The sequence below is a fragment of the Amblyomma maculatum genome, chromosome 2 (genome assembly GCF_055883805.1).
Source record: "Amblyomma maculatum isolate TAMU_Amacu chromosome 2, ASM5588380v1, whole genome shotgun sequence".
NCBI classification, from domain to species: Eukaryota; Metazoa; Arthropoda; class Arachnida; order Ixodida; family Ixodidae; genus Amblyomma; species Amblyomma maculatum.
The window spans coordinates 61,028,484-61,046,810 of record NC_139345.1 but is presented as its reverse complement, the minus strand read 5'-3'; the positions used below and the strand labels follow the sequence as shown (position 1 = coordinate 61,046,810).

The 18,327-nt window shown below is 44.2% G+C and overlaps 1 protein-coding gene across 2 annotated transcripts in view; it reads left to right on the top strand.

The window, feature by feature from the left end:
* LRP1 (LDL receptor protein 1) overlaps positions 1-18,327 on the top strand; it is a 127,814-nt gene that overhangs the window by 84,614 nt on the left and 24,873 nt on the right. For both annotated transcript variants that reach the window (XM_084594272.1, XM_084594271.1), the window contains 14 exons: positions 112-338; positions 816-1,004; positions 5,222-5,360; positions 5,895-6,115; positions 8,767-8,901; positions 10,524-10,643; positions 12,245-12,487; positions 12,748-12,864; positions 13,122-13,238; positions 13,412-13,531; positions 13,618-13,737; positions 16,464-16,577; positions 16,763-16,891; positions 18,020-18,294. In XM_084594272.1, the coding sequence (XP_084450398.1) occupies positions 112-338; positions 816-1,004; positions 5,222-5,360; positions 5,895-6,115; positions 8,767-8,901; positions 10,524-10,643; positions 12,245-12,487; positions 12,748-12,864; positions 13,122-13,238; positions 13,412-13,531; positions 13,618-13,737; positions 16,464-16,577; positions 16,763-16,891; positions 18,020-18,294 (2,266 nt within the window). The remainder of the gene's footprint in view (positions 1-111; positions 339-815; positions 1,005-5,221; positions 5,361-5,894; positions 6,116-8,766; positions 8,902-10,523; positions 10,644-12,244; positions 12,488-12,747; positions 12,865-13,121; positions 13,239-13,411; positions 13,532-13,617; positions 13,738-16,463; positions 16,578-16,762; positions 16,892-18,019; positions 18,295-18,327) is intronic.

Genomic DNA, 18,327 nt, shown 5'->3' with positions numbered 1-18,327 from the left:
CCCTAGAAACCAAACCAGCTAAAGACGTCTAACACTTTGCTAAGGTCTTTATCTCTCTTAGATTAATGCTAAAAAGCTTTTTGTTTTTCGTTTTCTTTTTTTCCTTCTCAGCTACATGTACTGGACGGACTGGGGTGAGCGTCCATACATTGGAAAAGCTGAAATGGATGGCTCCAATGTGCGCGTCCTAGTGAATCGATCGTCAGAGTCTATGGGTTGGCCCAATGCTCTCACCCTGGACTTGATCACCCGCCAGCTGTTCTGGGCTGATGCTAAGCATGACTATATCGCTACTGCCAACTTGGATGGAGGCAACATACGCATCCTCGCACAAAATGGTGGGCACATTTATTCACTGCTTAGGTTTTAAGTGCAGCTTATTAGACTAAGAGCTCTTTGAAACATATGTTACAGGGTCATGTGCTAAGTAAAAAATGACTGATGTTTAGATTGTAATGGTTCAGTTGCCTCTGTATCTTCTCCTACTCCCCATGTAGCTCCCTCTACCCTGTATTGTTTGTTTCTCAATCAAGGCAAAGAAATATCAGGATACTGCTTCTGTTTCTTTTTCTTTCTTTCTTCTTTTTTTTATTATTATTATTTATTTATTTTTTTTGCGGGGGACAATTAGTAACTGTTATGCATTTCCAGCATTGTAGAGCCCTGTTTGTTACAGCCACTCCCACTGCAGGCATTATACACTAAACTTCGGCCATGTGCAAAACGCGCCATGAACAGCATGTTTTAACAGCCCCCTAAACTTTTCTATTGTCCTCTCGACTCACTGCCCTTTGCTCTGTTTTTTTTGTCTTCAGGACCCTCATCCCCATTGCACCACGTGTTTGCCATGACACTGTTTGAGGACAAACTGTACTGGACTGACTGGGAGAGCAAGGCAGTGCTGTACTGCAACAAGAACAACTGCTCCAGCATCACCACACTGGTGCGCACTGCAATTCGGCCCATGGACATCCAGGTGCAGCACCCCTTGAGGCAGAGACCAAGTGAGTTGGTGCCCACTATTGGTACTGCCATCATACACATATGCTGTTCAAGTGTTGAAGACATTCTGCCAGCAGCTTTGGGACAGTTGAACCCCGTAATAACGAAAGCTGCAAGTATGAATTCCTCGATGCAAGGAAATATTTCAGATAAGGTTCAGCGCAGTTAATTTTTCTCAGCAACAAAACACTGTCAGACTAGTCCCACAGCAGAAAAGGTTTCTGAAGTAGTAGTATACAAATTTTTCTTGATCCTTAAGCCATAACAGAAAACGAAAAAGTACTGGCATGCATTTCACACCTTTGGCAAATCAGATGCTTCCACGCTGCCCAGCACATTTACGGGTGCGGCCCTCTTTGTTTACAAGTTGCTAATAATGGTGACTGAATGACATGTACTAAACCCCACTTTGTTCAAGAAAAGTTGACATCAGTTTGGGGGCGAGTTCATTTGCATAGGATAAAAGTTTTGGCAGATCTTTCTTTTTGTTTTGTGACAGTTGTAATTTCACATCATATGCCCGTCTGTCCATCCGTCATCAACAAAAGCGCGCAGTCAGCCTCAGTCATGTTGTCGGTTTTCTTGCATAGCCTGCTTCAAAAGGCTTCTGCTGTTATTACGGTGGGATTCAATGTTTTTGTGTTGGTGGACGATGCTGGCCATCGCAGCGAGATACATCAGGATGCACCAGGCAGGAATGTGCTCCCCCTTCCTACGGGAGCCTTCCTCAAAAAAAACAAACACGCCATGATGTTATCAGCATGCAGCATCTTGGTATGCTGGCAAGTTCTGCGCTTCTGACAGATACAACAAAAGAGCTAGACTAGATCCTAAATCTCAACAACAGAAGAGAGGTCAGTTCATTATACCAGTAAATACAGTACTTTTGACTGATTTGGTTTTTGTTGTAATTGTAAAGGCAGGTGACAATGGTCGACTTTTTTCAAATAAAATTTACTTTCCTCAGGATTGGGTTCATATACTTACTTGTATTTACAGTCCCATAATGAAAAATTTTGTTGTTTCTGGCGATTTCGTTAGTTCATAGTTAAGCACTATCGGAAACAGATCAAAGTGAAGGCTTTGTGGATACGAGGCGTTTCAAATAAGTAAGGAATTAGGAAATGAGTAAAAATTTGTTAATTCAAACTTGAAGTTACACGCTAATTAGCATCCAAAATGGGGATTAGCTTGGTTACCTTGGCAGGCTGTGGTTGACCCGCCATTGCTGTGGACTGGCGTTTTTATAATACCCTAGGGTTTTGAATAGGGCTATTTTGATGACGTTTTGCCACGCTAGTTATACATGGCTGGGGCCACCTAAGGGGCAGCAGAGAGTTACTGGGCGAATGAGATTAGGAAGTTTGACTTGCTGCAGCAATGGGAGAGGCCTCTGTCCTACAGTGGGTGTAGTTAGGCTGGTGAGGATGATTGCTCAAAACAATTAACCATTGCGAGGTCCATAGCGTTCAAATTAGCGAGTATCCGCCATTGTAGAGTTGCATTGGCATTGGCTGGGATTGAGCCAGCAGTTCCGATTATCCAGATTACTGAATTAATAGGGTTTGAACTAACTAGCTTTAACTGTTTCTGTCCTGGCTTGATTTTTATGTCGTTTTTTCGAACAGGATATATTCAGTGCACAACCTGGCCAATTTTATAAAATATCGTTGAGACCGAGAAATTGCCAAGATGCTAATTGAACTGCAAAAAAAAAAAACTTTGTATTTTAATACTAGGACCTTTAACCCTTTCACTGTCACGAACGTACCGGTACGTATTCGCGTTTCCTCCCCGCAGTGTCAATAACGTACCCGTACGTATTCTATCTTGCGTTCAAATCTTCGCGCCTCACCGTAAAGCTGCCGCGCTTGGACTTGCTCCGCCATCTGTTGAATCTTTCTACAAGCTGATATGCTCGCTCCGCGCCGATAAGACACATATATGGAAGAGTATGGTGCAACCGCGCCCGCCCGTTCTTTGCTCGTGGGAGGGGGCGTGGTCGCTCCGTGACACTACTCTCTCGAGCGAGCGATCCTTCGGCGCGCGCGTGCGTTTATGGGTTCAAAGTTTGTTCTGCCATCTGCGGCAGGTTTGGAGGTTTTTATTTTTATTCTTTGTCGCGCTTCCGCTACGGCGTGGCAAGTTCAGGGTCGCACGTGGTTGCCTCTCTCCGACTGACATATGACTCGATTGCTGCATTCGCTCTCTCCACGCGCCCTCGCTTGAGGACAGCTTGCCGTTAGCAGCAGCAGCACACGAGTGTTTTAGCCCCTTTCCATCTTTTTCTCTTTCGACTTCACTACGCGTCGTTTCTCTCCCTTGTGCTGGCCACTGAATGTGCGCCCTCCGCGCGCGCTTACTTTCGGATGGCGGACCGCGCGGGACCTTCGACGGCTGACTGGAGCGATGGCTCTTCGGGTTCTGATTACCAGCCAAGCTCGGATTCGGACTCAGGATCCACCACACTCTGAAGAAGTATTGAGCGTGTTTTTTTTTTTATTTTATCATATATCATTTATAGTCAGACTGATGATGATGATGTTTATTTAAACACCTGCAGAACACTGAAATGTGCAAATTGCATTGACTAATTTATTTGTATACCCACCATGATGCAAAATAAATCTTTATGCTCGTTCCCTGATATGCTCGTTCTCTGAAACCAAGCCGACACTGGGGGTGCGTCCCAGTCAGAAACAGCCGACAGTGAAAGGGTTAATATGCCTAGATTTCTTTGAAAATGCATCGAATAATAGTGGTAATCTTAAGCGATGACTAATGGCACTCTACTTCATGCTGCATTCTCTCACGGTGCATGCACCCTTTATTCCCGTTTTTTTTTTATACTGCTCTTTTTATTTTATTTTAAGCACTTTCTGAAGAATACCATGCATGCTGTCTCACATGTGTTGTTTTGAAAGGGTAGTGCAGGCGGCTAGCTTCCTCTGGTGTGCATAAATTAGTGATTGGAAAGAAAAATGAGGCAAAGGGTTAACCCTGCTAGACCTAAGTAACCAAAGGAAAAGCTTGAAAGTGAAGCCTGGCAGCTGAGTGATGTCATAGCTTCACCTCTGTTAAAGGACAAAAGCGCACATGGTGAAGAAACTGCGGAGGAGAGTAGTAAAAGCTTTCACTTTTAAAAAGTGGGAATGCTTCGGCAACTTAGTGCTGGATAGATGTCATACCAGGTGCCGAAAGGTGATTTGGTCTCGCATTTTGTGGTTTGGCATGACAGTTCTCAACAGGTTTTTACCTGTTTGAGTTTACCTGATAATTTTTACCAGTCAGGAAAATGCATGAGACAACACGGGCTCCACTTGACCCCTTTAAAACTTCCTGTTCATCTTGATGTAAGGGTTTTATAGCGCAAAGACAAGGACAAGAGAGGTGACACACATACACAGGTGCTAACTACTATCAACTGACTTTATTGGCGGAAAGCAACACCTTATATAGGCTGAAGGGTGGGAGAGAATGAAGACAAGGCGAAAAACAATGAAAAGGAAACAAAGGAATCAACGGTTGAAAAAGCCAGCAAAGCAGGGTGCATGCGCAGGTGGGCGTGTGTAACACACGAAAAGACAATTTTTTGTGTCTCGCTTGTCCTTGTCTGCACTATAAAACCTCTACATCCTATTTGACCTGTTTTCCCCATGTTCATCCAGCTCTGAACACTAAATGATATAGGGAAAAGACTAGACACAAGTGTCTTTTTATGCCATGTGAACATGAATACGGACCAACGCACTCAAGTTGTGTTCTGCAACCTCTCTGGGTACTGTAGCTGTTGCCCGAGGGCCGTTTCAGCCCCTTATTTTCAGTGCATATTCACGTTAAAATACCTCTTGTCATAAGAAGTTTCCAGCATTTTGGGTGGCGTGTGAAGTTTCGGAGGAGAGGCACAGTCAGGATAGAGGACCAAGAGGAAGCAAGTGGTAGGTAAGGGAAGGGGACGCGACGAGTGGAAAGAAGGAAATCATGGACGTCAAACAAGGTTGATGAGGGGCGCACGGAGTGATGAGGGTGGTACAGTGTGTCATGCTGGGTTGGGCCGCGGCGCGTTTGATGGACTGAATCGGGCTAACCTGGCCTGGACATTTCACTGGTGGCAGCTGCTCTGACCAGGAGGAACACGAATCGCTACTGCATACTCTGCTGCAGCAGTCTCATTGATCGTTTTTGTCTGCGTTTTCTTTCTCTCTTTGCCTGCCTGCAGTGCCTGACAACCCTTGCCAGGATAATGGGGGCTGTGCAACGCTGTGCCTGCTAAAAGCAGGAGGAAAGTCCACTTGTGCCTGTCCCGAAAATTACGTCCTGCAAGAAGACTCGGTGTCTTGTGAAAACAACTGTACCAGGTGAGACACCCAAAACACCGCTTGGGAGACAGTATCTCTCCACCAAGTTTGCCCAGAAAACCAGTATTTGCGATGACCACATTTAGGTTTTGTCTTGAGGTTAGTGTGTCTTTGCATCCCTCTACATATACAGGTTGGGCGCTGAAATCTCTGGGCGTCACAAATTTACTGCCTCTGCAGCAGACATACTGCGGGAGTGCTACTACAGCCTTTTTGCAAAACGAGTGAATGTTCTCAAGTTCTAAGAAAGTTGTCAACTGTTACGGTGTGCGGTTCGAGACAATGACGGCGTGCTGGCTTGATGTGGTGAAGAAGACGGCGCTGAAGCTAGGCTGGGTTAGTTCTGGTGGTGTGTCCCTGACAGTGGACTGTTACAGCTACCTCCGTGTACATTCCCCTAGCAATATGATTAGCAGTATATATATATGTATATATTTGATTACCAGAATTATTAATGAAGTGTACATGAGAGATGGGCAACTGCACTGAACCAAAGTAACATGTCCCCTTCCGCTTTGCTCTCTCCCCTTGCAGTTCGCAGTTTGTGTGTGAGAAGACATACAAGTGCATCCCGTCCCTGTGGCGATGCGACACCCAGGACGACTGTGGGGATGGCTCTGATGAGCCGGCTAACTGCCCACCATTCCTCTGCAGCCCTGGCCAGTTCCAGTGCGCTGATGAGCAGTGCATCCAACCGAGCCAGCTGTGCGATGGCAAGCCACAGTGCTCTGCGGGCGACGACGAACATGACTGTGGTGAGTTCAGCGACTCCTACAATGTTACTACTGGAATACCTGTGAAGTCCTAGTGGGGTTAGGAGCGTGTAAATATGTGTTTCAAATTGTGATCAGACAGTCAAAGCAGTAAAAAAAAAAAAAAATTAGTTGTGGTTTAGCTCTGGTTAACCCTAGTTGAATTGCGAAAGCAATGGCGGAAGCTTCTTTTGCTTGCCACATTATTCCCCTATCAGTGTAAGGTGCTACATTATTAGGGACACTTATGCTCATCCTTTAAGGGTATGACGCGAGAGCGTAAGCTACCAGCCCACATATGAAGTCACTCTTCAACTAAGCTGTATGGACGTGCCTGCATGCCATACGGGAATGCAAACGGTTCTGGTTGGCTGATTCTGATGTCACCTTCCCATATGAAAGGAGCGACCAGAGTTGGAAGCTCCTGCCCGTGACATAGGGGTAACGTCAATTCAAATGTCATGGCAGGCTGATTTTTTAATGAGGAAGCCACAGCTACGCCTCTTCACGGCGTAGCTGCGGCCACCAGAGGTCTCGCTTTGGCTGTCGGAGTGTTGCTCTCACAACAAAAGGATCGCAACTCTCAGTGACTAGTCACACTGATAACATCCCTTGCCTTCTTTCAAGTGAAACTGTGAGCATCAACCGCCCTGCACTGCTATGCTCTAAGCTAAGGGAGAGGGCAAAGTATTGAGAGGGCAAGGGTATGCAGACTATTCCTGTTGCTGAAGTAAGTGTTGTCTGTAGGCTGCTGTCATCAGTGTGATCAACCCCTGTCAATCATCAGCTGTATTGAAGCCTCAGAATGAATCATACAGCAAAGCCCTGAAAAACTGTAACTGTTTTCATTGATATCTGCACGTTGTGTTATGAAGGAGTGATTACTTATTATCGTCCTTACAAGCACAGCCATATGGCTACAAAGTTAGATCACCGCCTATTCGAAGCAGCTGCTTTTACAAGCTGTTGAGCTAGCCAGGAAGGCCTGATTGAATGATGCTGCCAGAACAAATTTGCTATGAACTCAGAAAGGAAATGGTGGTGTCTTAAATTGCGCGAGAATCCACCAAGGTGGAGTGAACTTGTTCAGTTCAGTTCAGTCGTTCAGTTGTGTCCGACTCTTCGTGATCCTATGGACCATATCACGCCACGCTTTCCGGTCTCTCACTATCTTCCTAACATCACATAACTTCATCTGCAGCGCCTCGAGGATGCCTCGCGGAGTGAACTTGTAATAAGAGGTTCGATTTAATTAATGTTAAAGTAATTACTTTAACGTTAATTAAATCGAACCTTCCGGAGATGCTACCTGTGAATGCAGTCGGTGCCTACCATCATGCTTGCAGCATTACGCATTTGCACGAATCCACCAACACCGCAAACATGCAGCAGGTGGAACACGCGAAAAGGAAAAGTGCTGTCGGAAATCCGCCATAAAACTTAGCTCGCGGGGGTAGCTTTGCACAAAGCAGAACAGCCAAGCACACAGTACTCTCTTCGGTAGCATGACTAACGCACATCATTGTTTTCTCTTCCAATTTATGCTCGGAATGGAACCGCCACACCTGGACTAGGTGCTCGCACTATATTATTATGAAGTACAGAAGACTGTACAGGGTTGTCCACTCTTAGTGCAATTACGGGAGCAGGTAGTCGCTCCCTTCAAGGGGAATCTTGTTGATACGATTCTTGCAGACATCGAAATTAAAACACATCATCTGAAAGTCTAATTATCCGAACCAGGCTCCAAAGCGTAGCAAATGAAAATATACTTGGGCAGAACTTTCTTTTATTACAGCGCTTTGTAAGCATAAGCTTGAGTTTTTCTGAAGCTTGCATAAACCTTTCGCATTTTCATTGCTAAGCTCGGCACCTGCAATAAAGCCGCGAAGAGCGGCTTCAACCCTTTCAGAGATCTCGTCAAAAGAAAAACAAGCCGACATGTTATTGGCTCACCACATCTTGGCACACTGCCAAGGTGAGCGCTTGCTGTCTACAATGACAGTTCGAAACTGAGGGACGCTCTATACGGAAATAAAAAAAGGTATATTCTCAACAACAAAATGGTGGGGGAGTCAATTACGCAAGTAAGAACAGTTTCAATTGAAGGTAAACTGTGATAATTGGCCTCGAGCATTGCCACTGCTGCATCTACTATCACCTCCTGCTAGAACTTCCTTGCTGCCTCTTGGAGCAAAATTCAGAACCATGCAAATTTTTATTACATTTGCACAGCTGTATTATCCAAATACATGTAGATATGTGATCACATGAGCCGTGCAGAGATGCACCACAGGCTAATAGGGAATCAACCAGGAATGAAAAATTCTATTATGCCAAAAAATATATTAAGCAGTACTGTATCAATGAGATTGCTCTGGGTTATCACATAGTCAGCATGTCATTAATGCAGAAGTTAACCAGCAGAGAGGTCCGCTCTACTTTTGTAACATCTCATGCTTCCATCTACAGCCAGTCGATACGTCCTATCGCCCTTGGGATGTGTCTACTTCTGAGTCAAGCCTTTTTGTTAGTGCAACTCATTCACTTGGTCAAGGTTTTGCTGTGCCTTGTTGCAATGTTTTCTACCTAAAGGAAATGATTACGCTGGTGCTCGTTTCTAGAACTTAATCTCAGACTTTTTCCTTTTGCAGACAAGTACACCTGCTTGCCAAGCCAGTTCAAATGTCCCGGAAATGGAACCACTCAGGCATACTGCATATCGGTGGCGTCACGTTGTGACGGCCACAAGGACTGCACAGTGGGGGGTGAAGATGAACTTAACTGCCGTAAGGAATCTCATTGTTCACTCGTACTATAGCTGAGTGTCCATTGATGGTCAAGCTGTTTAGCACATAAAATTGCTCTTGTCAGCTCGTCCGGTTTTAGTTAATAGCCCAAAGAAATGCTTGGTTAATGTGCAGCGGAGTTGGTACATCCGCCAACCAATCTTGAGACACTTGGCTGGGCCTGAAAAATTGTCCAAATGAACTGACAGTTGGAGAAATGCGTTCGTTCGAATAAAATCATTTTGCTGTGAAAAAATATGCTTAAAAAAATTTTTGCTGCTTTTGATGTCCAGTTTGCAAGTGATATTGCACCGTATTCGTATCGGAGCTGAGCATTCGTCACGCCTGCATCACCTCTTATCACCGATACCAGGCTTTGCGGTGTGACCGCAGGGCATGCCTTAATGCACATTGCATGAAGCAAGAGCATTGCGTTTCTCGGAAAAGTGACAGTATCGCAGATCGTGAGAGCGAACGCATTGGAAAAAACAAGGCTGCACCTCCATCCACTCCGTACCATGTGCGCTGTCATCTAAGCTGCTGCTGCCCCCATTATTAGCACAATCACATGTGCTGGTTGCAAGGCCTTCTTTTTAATCCACCTCGAACTAAAGGGGAAATATTGAAGAATAAATGGCCAAGTCTATCCGAGCCAGTCTTCCCTATTGGTGCCTCGCGTGGCAGCTACCTTACTAGTTTGAAAAATCAAACTTTTGAACTCCACAGTGTCTACTGGTTGTGAATAAGTTCATATTCCTGTGAGGTGTGTGCCAATTCCTGAGCAAAATTAAAATAGTTATATGCAAGCCCAAAAAAATCAGTCGTCCACTGTAGTTTCTTGCAGCCTTAGAAATTTTCTTTTTCTTTTTAGAAAAATGTGTTTAAAACAAGTGTACATTACTTGCTTGTGCATGTATGGTCTTTGTCAAAAAATGGGGACCAAGGGGTTTGCTTCCAAGCCCTGTAACAGGGCTCAGTCTTGTAGGTGACGAGAAATCTCGTCTTCACCATTCTAGAGTTTAGGCATTCCAGGAGTCAATTCAGAAGATCCCTCACAGGGCTTAAAAGCAAGCATCTTGAGTTGTATATTTTTGACAAAGGCTGTCTTTAAAAGGTGCATTGGATTCCTTGGGCAGTGTAGGTGGTCATAAAGACTGAAAAGAGCATGTGTGTTGTGTGTGTCTCTTCGCTTGTGTTTGTGTTTGTTGTGCCACATTTCAAGGTATGTGCTCTAGGCAACTGTATTGTGCAGTTGTGCATTCTAACTTTTTTTAGGACCGCAGTATGATATTCATTTTCTTCTTTTGTTGCATTAGATAAAGAAATGGTAGTATATATAATAAGTTTGGGATCATGACAGCATGACACGCTATTTCCAGGTAGTGTGTGCTAAATGCAGGCTTTTCTTTAGTTTATTGTTATTATATTTCTTTTGGCTCAAAGTAAACCTCAGCTTATTCCAGTTGTTGGGCGGGGCCTGCACTACAGTTCATGGACAGAATTTAAGAATCTAAATTTTTTTCTTATTTAGCTGTACATGTAACAAAAAGCAATTTAATTTCTTTTTGACACGTGCAAAAGAGAGAAGGCGAATCGGTGTCTCATTGAAATCCTGCTTGCAGCACCAAAGACTTGTCCGGCCAGCCAGTTTAAGTGCAACAACAGCCGTTGCATTCCTGACGTGTGGACCTGCGATGGAGACAATGACTGCTTCGACGGATCAGATGAACCACCCAACTGCGGTAAGTACTTCAATGTTGGCTTCTCTTTCTCGATCCTGTTTGCATGGCTGTGACATGCACTTGACATCTGTATGTACTTTGAAAGAAGATGCACAAGGGTTTCTGGGGTTTTCTATCATCTAGCTGATCAGTAAATTGTTGGCAGCCCTTGTCTGCATGTACAGGGTGGTCCACTGTTAGTGCAAACAGGGGAGCCGGTGATCATTAACTGCACAGTGCCATTGTGCCCGACCCGATCGCACACTGAAGGAAAGTGGCGAACCATGCGACACCTGCTCGCATGCTTACATTTAAGAGTGGACCACCCTATACATGATTAGCAAAAGTTTGTGGGAGTACACAAGAGGCATGATTTATTCCCACACTGAGACTAGCATGGGGCCAAAACTTCCTGATGCAAGCTTGTGTGTAGTGCTTTCGTTTTTTTTTGTATGGCTGCTTCTTTTTGTACAAAATATTATTTAGCAGTAATTTCTATAGCGTCTTCCGCAAAATAGAAGCATACAGGCATCGCATTCATTTCTCAAAGTAATCAGGAAGGATAACTGCAGCATTTGATCAGGCAGTTTGTTGGTATAATTAGCAAGACTGTAGCACTCGTAAGAAAAATTAGCAACTGTCTGATGTAAAAAAAAAAAAAGAAGAGGATGATGTATAATTTATTCAAATGCAGCGCATTAGTTTTCCAGTGTACAGTTACTTAGCTAATGCGATGATGAGAAAAGGTGCTTTTGTAATTATTTTCTGTGTGCTTTACATTTCACGCTTTTTTAGAAGCCCACACACAGGGCTGGGATAGCTGTGTCAATTGTGCCATTTTGAAAATTTTGAGTTGTGAATTTTCATACGCCAAATTTCCGTATATATCTGAATCTCATTCCAAGAACCTCTTGAGTCATGTGTTGTGTGGCATGAACGCTTTCAATCACACCACTGCATGAGAGTTTGTCTTTCAAGGCTGTTAGTGCTCTCAAGTTAGTAATCCAAAATTCTGATATTGCTAGTGCAAAGTGATTGTTTCTGCTCCATAGCTGCATCAGAACTAACATTGCCTTCTCCATAGCTGGTCCAAAATATTTTTTTGCTCTGAGAGCTGCTCAATAAACTATTTTGGCTCTCCCACGTGTCCACATAAAATAAAAGTTGCATAAGAATGGTAGTGGAAGATCATTTAAATTTCTTTATATTTTATGCATTCAGTGTTTTTGTGCATTTATGTTTAATTCTGCCGAGTTATTTTGATATCAATAATGCACACACACACACACTTGCTTATTGCAAACTCTTCTCTGTGGGGAAGGGAGCAGTAGCTTTCATGATAAAATGACCAGTATGACCAAGACTTTATTAGTGAAGCTGAGCAAAAATAATGCGCATAAATTGTATGGAAATATTTATTTTATGTTTTCTGCATTGCAATTTGTGCTTTGTAATCATTGTGAAGCACTTCAGTAATGCATGTTCTTCAAAACCCTCTCTTTTCTTTTTTTGACAGCTGTGGTAGGTTGTGTAGATTAGTCTTTCTGCTTGAGGCAGGTATTAAGTGCTCATCTAAATGTTGCACATGGTAATCTGTGCATCTGTATATTTTGCGCTTTCAGCGGAGAGAGTGTGCTCTTCAAACTCCTTCCGCTGCTCATCTGGACGCTGCATTCCCATGGCTTGGCGCTGTGATGGAGACTATGACTGTTCGGGTCGAGAAGATGAAGGCCCCTCTTGCGATGAGGAAGCCATGAGCTGCCACCCGTCCTACTTCCGTTGCAGCAATGGCCGTTGCTTGCCTGGCCATTGGCAGTGTGACTTCGACGACGACTGCGGTGATGGTTCAGACGAGAAGGATTGCGGTGAGGGCACACGGCTCGTACGGATTGCCTTGGGTCATTTTTGTTGTATCTGAACCAGAGCACTTGTGCAGGACACATAACATTCATTGGTTGCAACCCTTATGTGCTACTGAAGAGTATTTTATTCCTTACTGCATTCACATCGAACTGTGCTGTTTTGCAAATGCTTCTGTGTGCAGCGATTTTAAATTTACTATCCGAGTAATAGAAAATTAATTTTAGGAGAAAATAAAAGCGCGTTTTATTTCTTCGATTTTCAGAACGTCGAAGTTGCTTGACCAATGAATTCCAGTGTGCAAACGGGAGGTGCATCAAGGCTTCAATGCATTGCAATGGAGAGTACAACTGTGAAGACCGCAGTGATGAGACCAACTGCAGTGAGTATCGCTTCCTGTTGCTTGTCTGTGGTACCACTAGGCTAAATTCTAATGACACTTACTGCCTTTCGCTTTGCCCTTCGTTATTTTCTAGAATGCATATAATGTTCTGCCTGTTATGCGAGCAGTGTAGTTGTAATTACCAAGCCAGTGATTACCAAGGTTAGACTGACTTGGCTGTACTAATGGTATGCTTTGAATCTAGTCCTTTTCCTTTTACTTTTTTTTTTTTTTTTTTTTTTTTTTTTTTTTTTCAGATTCTACGTGCCGTTCTAATGAGTTCTACTGCAAGGTGGTTGGCCACTGCATTCACAAAGAGTGGCGATGTGACGGGGATGTTGATTGTGCCGATGGCTCAGACGAGGAAGGCTGCAGTGAGTGGTGTTTTCTGTCTCTGTTATTTTCATAGACATTGTTTTTTTTCCCACGTGGTTTTCTTGTGTATGTCATATCCCTTGAAGGAAATGAATGGTACAAGTACTTGTGCAAGCTGAGCAATGTTCTTTCCCCCTCATGAACTCTTCCCCCTGCGATTGCATTCTTTCAGACATAGCATGTAAGAGCGGCGAGTTCCAGTGCCACAATGGTCACTGCATCACAGCCGCTTTCCAGTGTGACAAAGAGGATGACTGTGGGGATGGTTCTGATGAGGATCACCAGCTTTGCTGTAAGAGGTCTTTCTTTATGGCGTTCCTTTTCTTTCTTTCTTTTTTTTTTTTTATGAAGGTGAAATTGTTGGTTTGTCTGTTGCAGTACATTTTGCATGCCCTCCTGGGAAGTTCAAGTGCAAGAACAGCCTTTGTGTTCCGGGATCAAGTGTGTGCGATGGAAAGGATGACTGCGGCGATAACTCTGATGAAGACTCCCCCCAATGTGAGCCTGCCTTTTACGACCTCCTCAAAGGAGTGATTAAAAGTCTCATCATTGACACAGTACATGCCAGTTTGACTTACATGACCTCTCTGAGAAGCAATGGACTGGGTGGCATCCATTTAGTGAAGCAGCTCACTAGCAGCTGCTCGCTGTAAAAATAAATCAATATTCTGCATACAAATCAGTGCCACTAATAAAATATCTAACTCGGCCACACCTAATGGAAGGCATGGAAGCAGTTCCATTTTATCGCCTTTGGTTTCCACTTACTTCTTATTGGTAGTCTTAATTGCTATTGTGTTATTAGTGGCACACTTACCTTTTGCCATCTTTCAGGAAGCTTGACAAACTGAAACCACATGAACTAAACCTTCCAGAAGTGTTATTTGCTTGAGATGAATACTTCAAAATTTTGAATACCAAACATTTGGATGTAATGAAATATTGAATGCGTTACTGTTCTACCAAATATCCTATATTATTGAATAGCATTCACGCAGACCTATTCACTACAAATAGTAGCAACAGCTGCAGCACATGCTACAGTCGTTCGATATATCGAACTCCGCATCACGCATTGGACGGTGCGCCTTCCCCAAAGATGATCACACCACCCTCGGCTGTTTGCCGCGTGACGTTTTCAATCCACGTGTGGAAGGAATGAAAGGGCGCAGTTCAGCAACAGCTGGTCTAGGGCAGCGTCGCGCCCTTTCCACAAAGGCGCGCACATCTGCGGTGATCGTTGCCGTGCGCCAGCACGTGACGTTTGCAAGCCATGTGTGTGAAGGTACAAGAGGGAGCTAATGCAGCCGTGGTGTTAGGGAGAGGGGAAAAACGTGATAGAGCGAAGCGCAAGGGTGTGCCCACATTTCTGCCGAGCTTTATTTCTCCCCTTCTTCTCTCTCTTTCCCGGCCTGCGTTCGCAGCAGCATGTACTACACTTGCGTGGACAAACCAGCTCAGCCCGTGGCAGACTGTTTTTCCAATTTGTGTTGTGAACGCTCTGTGCGTGGCGGCTGACATGTGATGCGCGTCTCGTGTCTTTGTGCTGAATGTGCGTAAGCTACCGTGGTGGCGGACGCTACGAAGCAGCAGTTCTTTTTTTTTTTCTTTTCTTGCGGGAGTCGTTCATTCTTGCCGTCATTGTACCGTCGTGCTGAACGTGCGGTGTAGTGTATGCTATGGCGGCTATGCCGATTGTATTTTTAACGCGAAAACGTTACTTCGCTATGTTCACAGATTTCTGTCCGCAGACCGTGTCTACAGACCGCGTCCGCAAAATAATATTCACAGTAGTTGCGGGTAATTGAGAAGTGGTAGAGGTTAATGAGTGGTGTCAATCGATGGAGGCTGACGTAATATTGCTGCAGAAAAAATAACTAGGCCAATAAGTTAATTAGGTAAATAATTACAGGCAGATCGATAGAGGATGACGTAATGTTGTGTCCGAAATAATAATTAGGCCAATAAGGTAATTAGGTAATTCATTAGGGGCAGAACACGTAAAATTGTCTGCAGAAGTTGTAATTAAGAAGTCGTAGAGGTTAATGAGTGGTGTCAATCGTTAGAGGGTGATGTAATGTTGTGTGGGAAAAAATAATTAGGCCAAAGGGTAATTAGGTAAATAATTAAAGGCAAGAAATGAAAAAAAAAATAAAGGCGAAAATGGTCTCATTAGCGAATGGCTTGGCGCCACATTTGAATGTATCAAATACTACAATAGTTAATTAAATCAGTCAGTTAGGGTGACGTCAAAGATGTGATGTCACGCAACCGGAAGTAGAGCTGAAAAATGGCATAGCAAGGGATTAGCGCGCAATTCAAAAGTACCGAAGACTAAAATCGGTAAACAAAAAGTGAATTAAGCAACTAGAAGCAACCAGAAGCAACCAACAGCAGCATCCGTGCTTTCACGTTACTCCAATGCAGATTCTGCAGTGCTCTTTAATTATTTTTTTTTGCTAGAGTCGTCCATTCTTACATCTATGAATTAACGAAAGCACGCGATCAGCTGCGATCATGACATCGACTTTAGCCTTGTTTGCTTAAAACTGCTTTTGCAGCTATCACGCTTTCCAATGATTTTGTGGCAGCGGACTACGCCCGCCCCAAGCGCGGCGTGATCAATCGAACCAGGCTTTTGCAATCAAGCCATCACGGCCACTCTGCCAAGTTCGCTCCCTGCCACCGCAGGATCTATCAAATGTATAGTCAAAAGATAAACACACCGTGACGTGTAGCATCTTGGCGCGCTGCCAATGCGCGCCAAGCTGTGGATGCGACGGTCGAAACGGAGGGACGCACCATCGAACGCTTTTTTTTTTCTCAAATTATTCGGTGCAAGGGGGGGGGGGGGGGGAGGGGGGGTTCATTATGCAAGTGGGTTGATTACGCAACAAATACAGTATCATTTTTTATGATCGCAAGTGGCGTCTCAAGCCGATTTCTGTGTATCGAATTACCGATATATCGAACTACCGATATATCGAACTATTCGCAATCCCCTTTGAGTTTGATATATCCAGGTTCGACTGTACTAGTAAAAATGACTGCTTAGTGCCACCAAGCTTAAATCAAAACTACTTTGTGTATGGGATTACACTAACGTGTGAGTATTAGATTTAATCAGGCTTCACTGTGTTTGCTAGTGATCCTGCGCCAAGTGCATTCCTCGGGACTGTGTTATTTAAAGGTCGAAAATAAACATGGTTTTTTCTTTTCCCCAGGCCACCATTGCCAGGCCCACGAATACAAGTGCAAGAGCCAGCGGTGCATAGCGAACGCATTTTTCTGCAATGGCATTGATGATTGTGGCGATAACTCTGACGAAGAAGATTGCGGTAAGGGCTCGCACTTAGCATATCTCTGCTTTGTCACAGATGTTTTAAGCGGCATTGTCTGTTTCTGTCCATTTTACCATGTTTCTCATGAATTTACATATTTGAAAAGTTATTTTAAATTCAACTCTTGTTATTGGCGGTTTGGAGACAGACGAGCATGTCTGGTTGTTGTTGCTTTCTTGCAGACACAGGACCATGCCGATTTGGCACCTGTTCCCAGGTGTGCAACATCAAGAAGAATGCCAGTCACAGTTGCAGTTGTGCGCAGGGCTTCATCAAGGATCACACTACCAACAACTCTTGTGTTGCACAAGGTAACATGGGCTGACACTCTTCAAATTTTCCGAGTCATGCGTAGCGAGGATCATTAGACGTGCTCATGTACCCAATGCTAAAATGAACAAAAGAAAGTATATTTTAGCATTGTACATTTTGTATGCTGCCTACTCCGACGCTGACTGATAGATTGTAAGCTTAGCGTATTGCTGATCGTATATTTATACACACTTTCACATAGCCGAAGCTTTACAACTAGTGGCATCCTGCGAGATTTGCCGATAACGATTGTAAGCTTAGCGTATTGCTGATTGCATCTTTATATACACTTTCACATAGCCGAAGTTTTACAACTAGTGGCATTCTGCGAGATTTGCCGAAAACTTTGGGAAGCCTAGGAAATGGAAAACATTTACAAACTTGCGAAGGTAAAAAACCTAAAAGCTGCAGTAGGATGCACAGATTTGGTAAGAGCTGCCGTACAGCTAAAACCCGTCCGTATCATTTTCTGCTGTTCAGGTTAAGTAACAGCGACCTCCCTTCTGCCATGGTGTGCTTCCACCTCGCATAGCTTCCCTTATTGAATTTTCGAAAACTGCCATTTTATATTCTTGGTGTCAGGCTAGTTACACGAGCTCAAAGTGGAGTATACCCAACCAATCTCCCCATAATTAATGACCATGGTGTTGAAAGAGACCAAAGTGTATGTAAGTTGGAATCAGCCAGAATTTCACAGTAATTAAAAAAGTAAATAAAATGGGAGTCCACTCTGCTTTAATCTTTAGCAAGCTTTGTGCTTTGCATATGGTCCAGCTGAGCACTACGCAGAGCTGAGGCAATCCAGTAGAGGCATGCTAGGCTTTAGCGTCTGATATTGCTCTGCATGTTTGCATGTTTACATGTTTATGTGCACTTGTTTAGTTAAAGGCGGTATGATGAGTGTGCGAACTGAAACTGCAATTTTTTTCATGCGATCTGAGAAGATGTGGCAGTGAGAAATGTTGCTGACCCAACTGACGATAGAATCGTTCTCTCGATTAACCTGTTCAACTGAGGCTGCTGGTTTCAGTCAAACCGAACTACCATTGAAAGCTCTGTCGCAGCTTTTAAATTGAATTGTAGTTGAGAAAGGCCCACATGACAAGGGGTTCACATGTCCTTCGCAGGGGACAAGGCCTTTCTGCTGGTGGCAAGCGAAAATGAGCTGCGTCATGTGGACCCATACAAGGTGTATCACCAGGACGGCCAAGGCATGCTGGGAAACCTGGACCCTTCCAACCGCATCCACGCCGTCGATCTCTTCTACAACAACTCGCAGATGCTGGTTTTCTGGGCCAGCCTGCACATGGGCGCAATCTACCGCAGGCAGCTTTCACCGCTTCCCCAAAGGGCAGAGAACACACGACGCAAGCGGCAGGCAGCTGGTGATGCTGCTGTTTTGGTGAGCCCTTTCGTCTGCTGTAAGAGGCCTGTA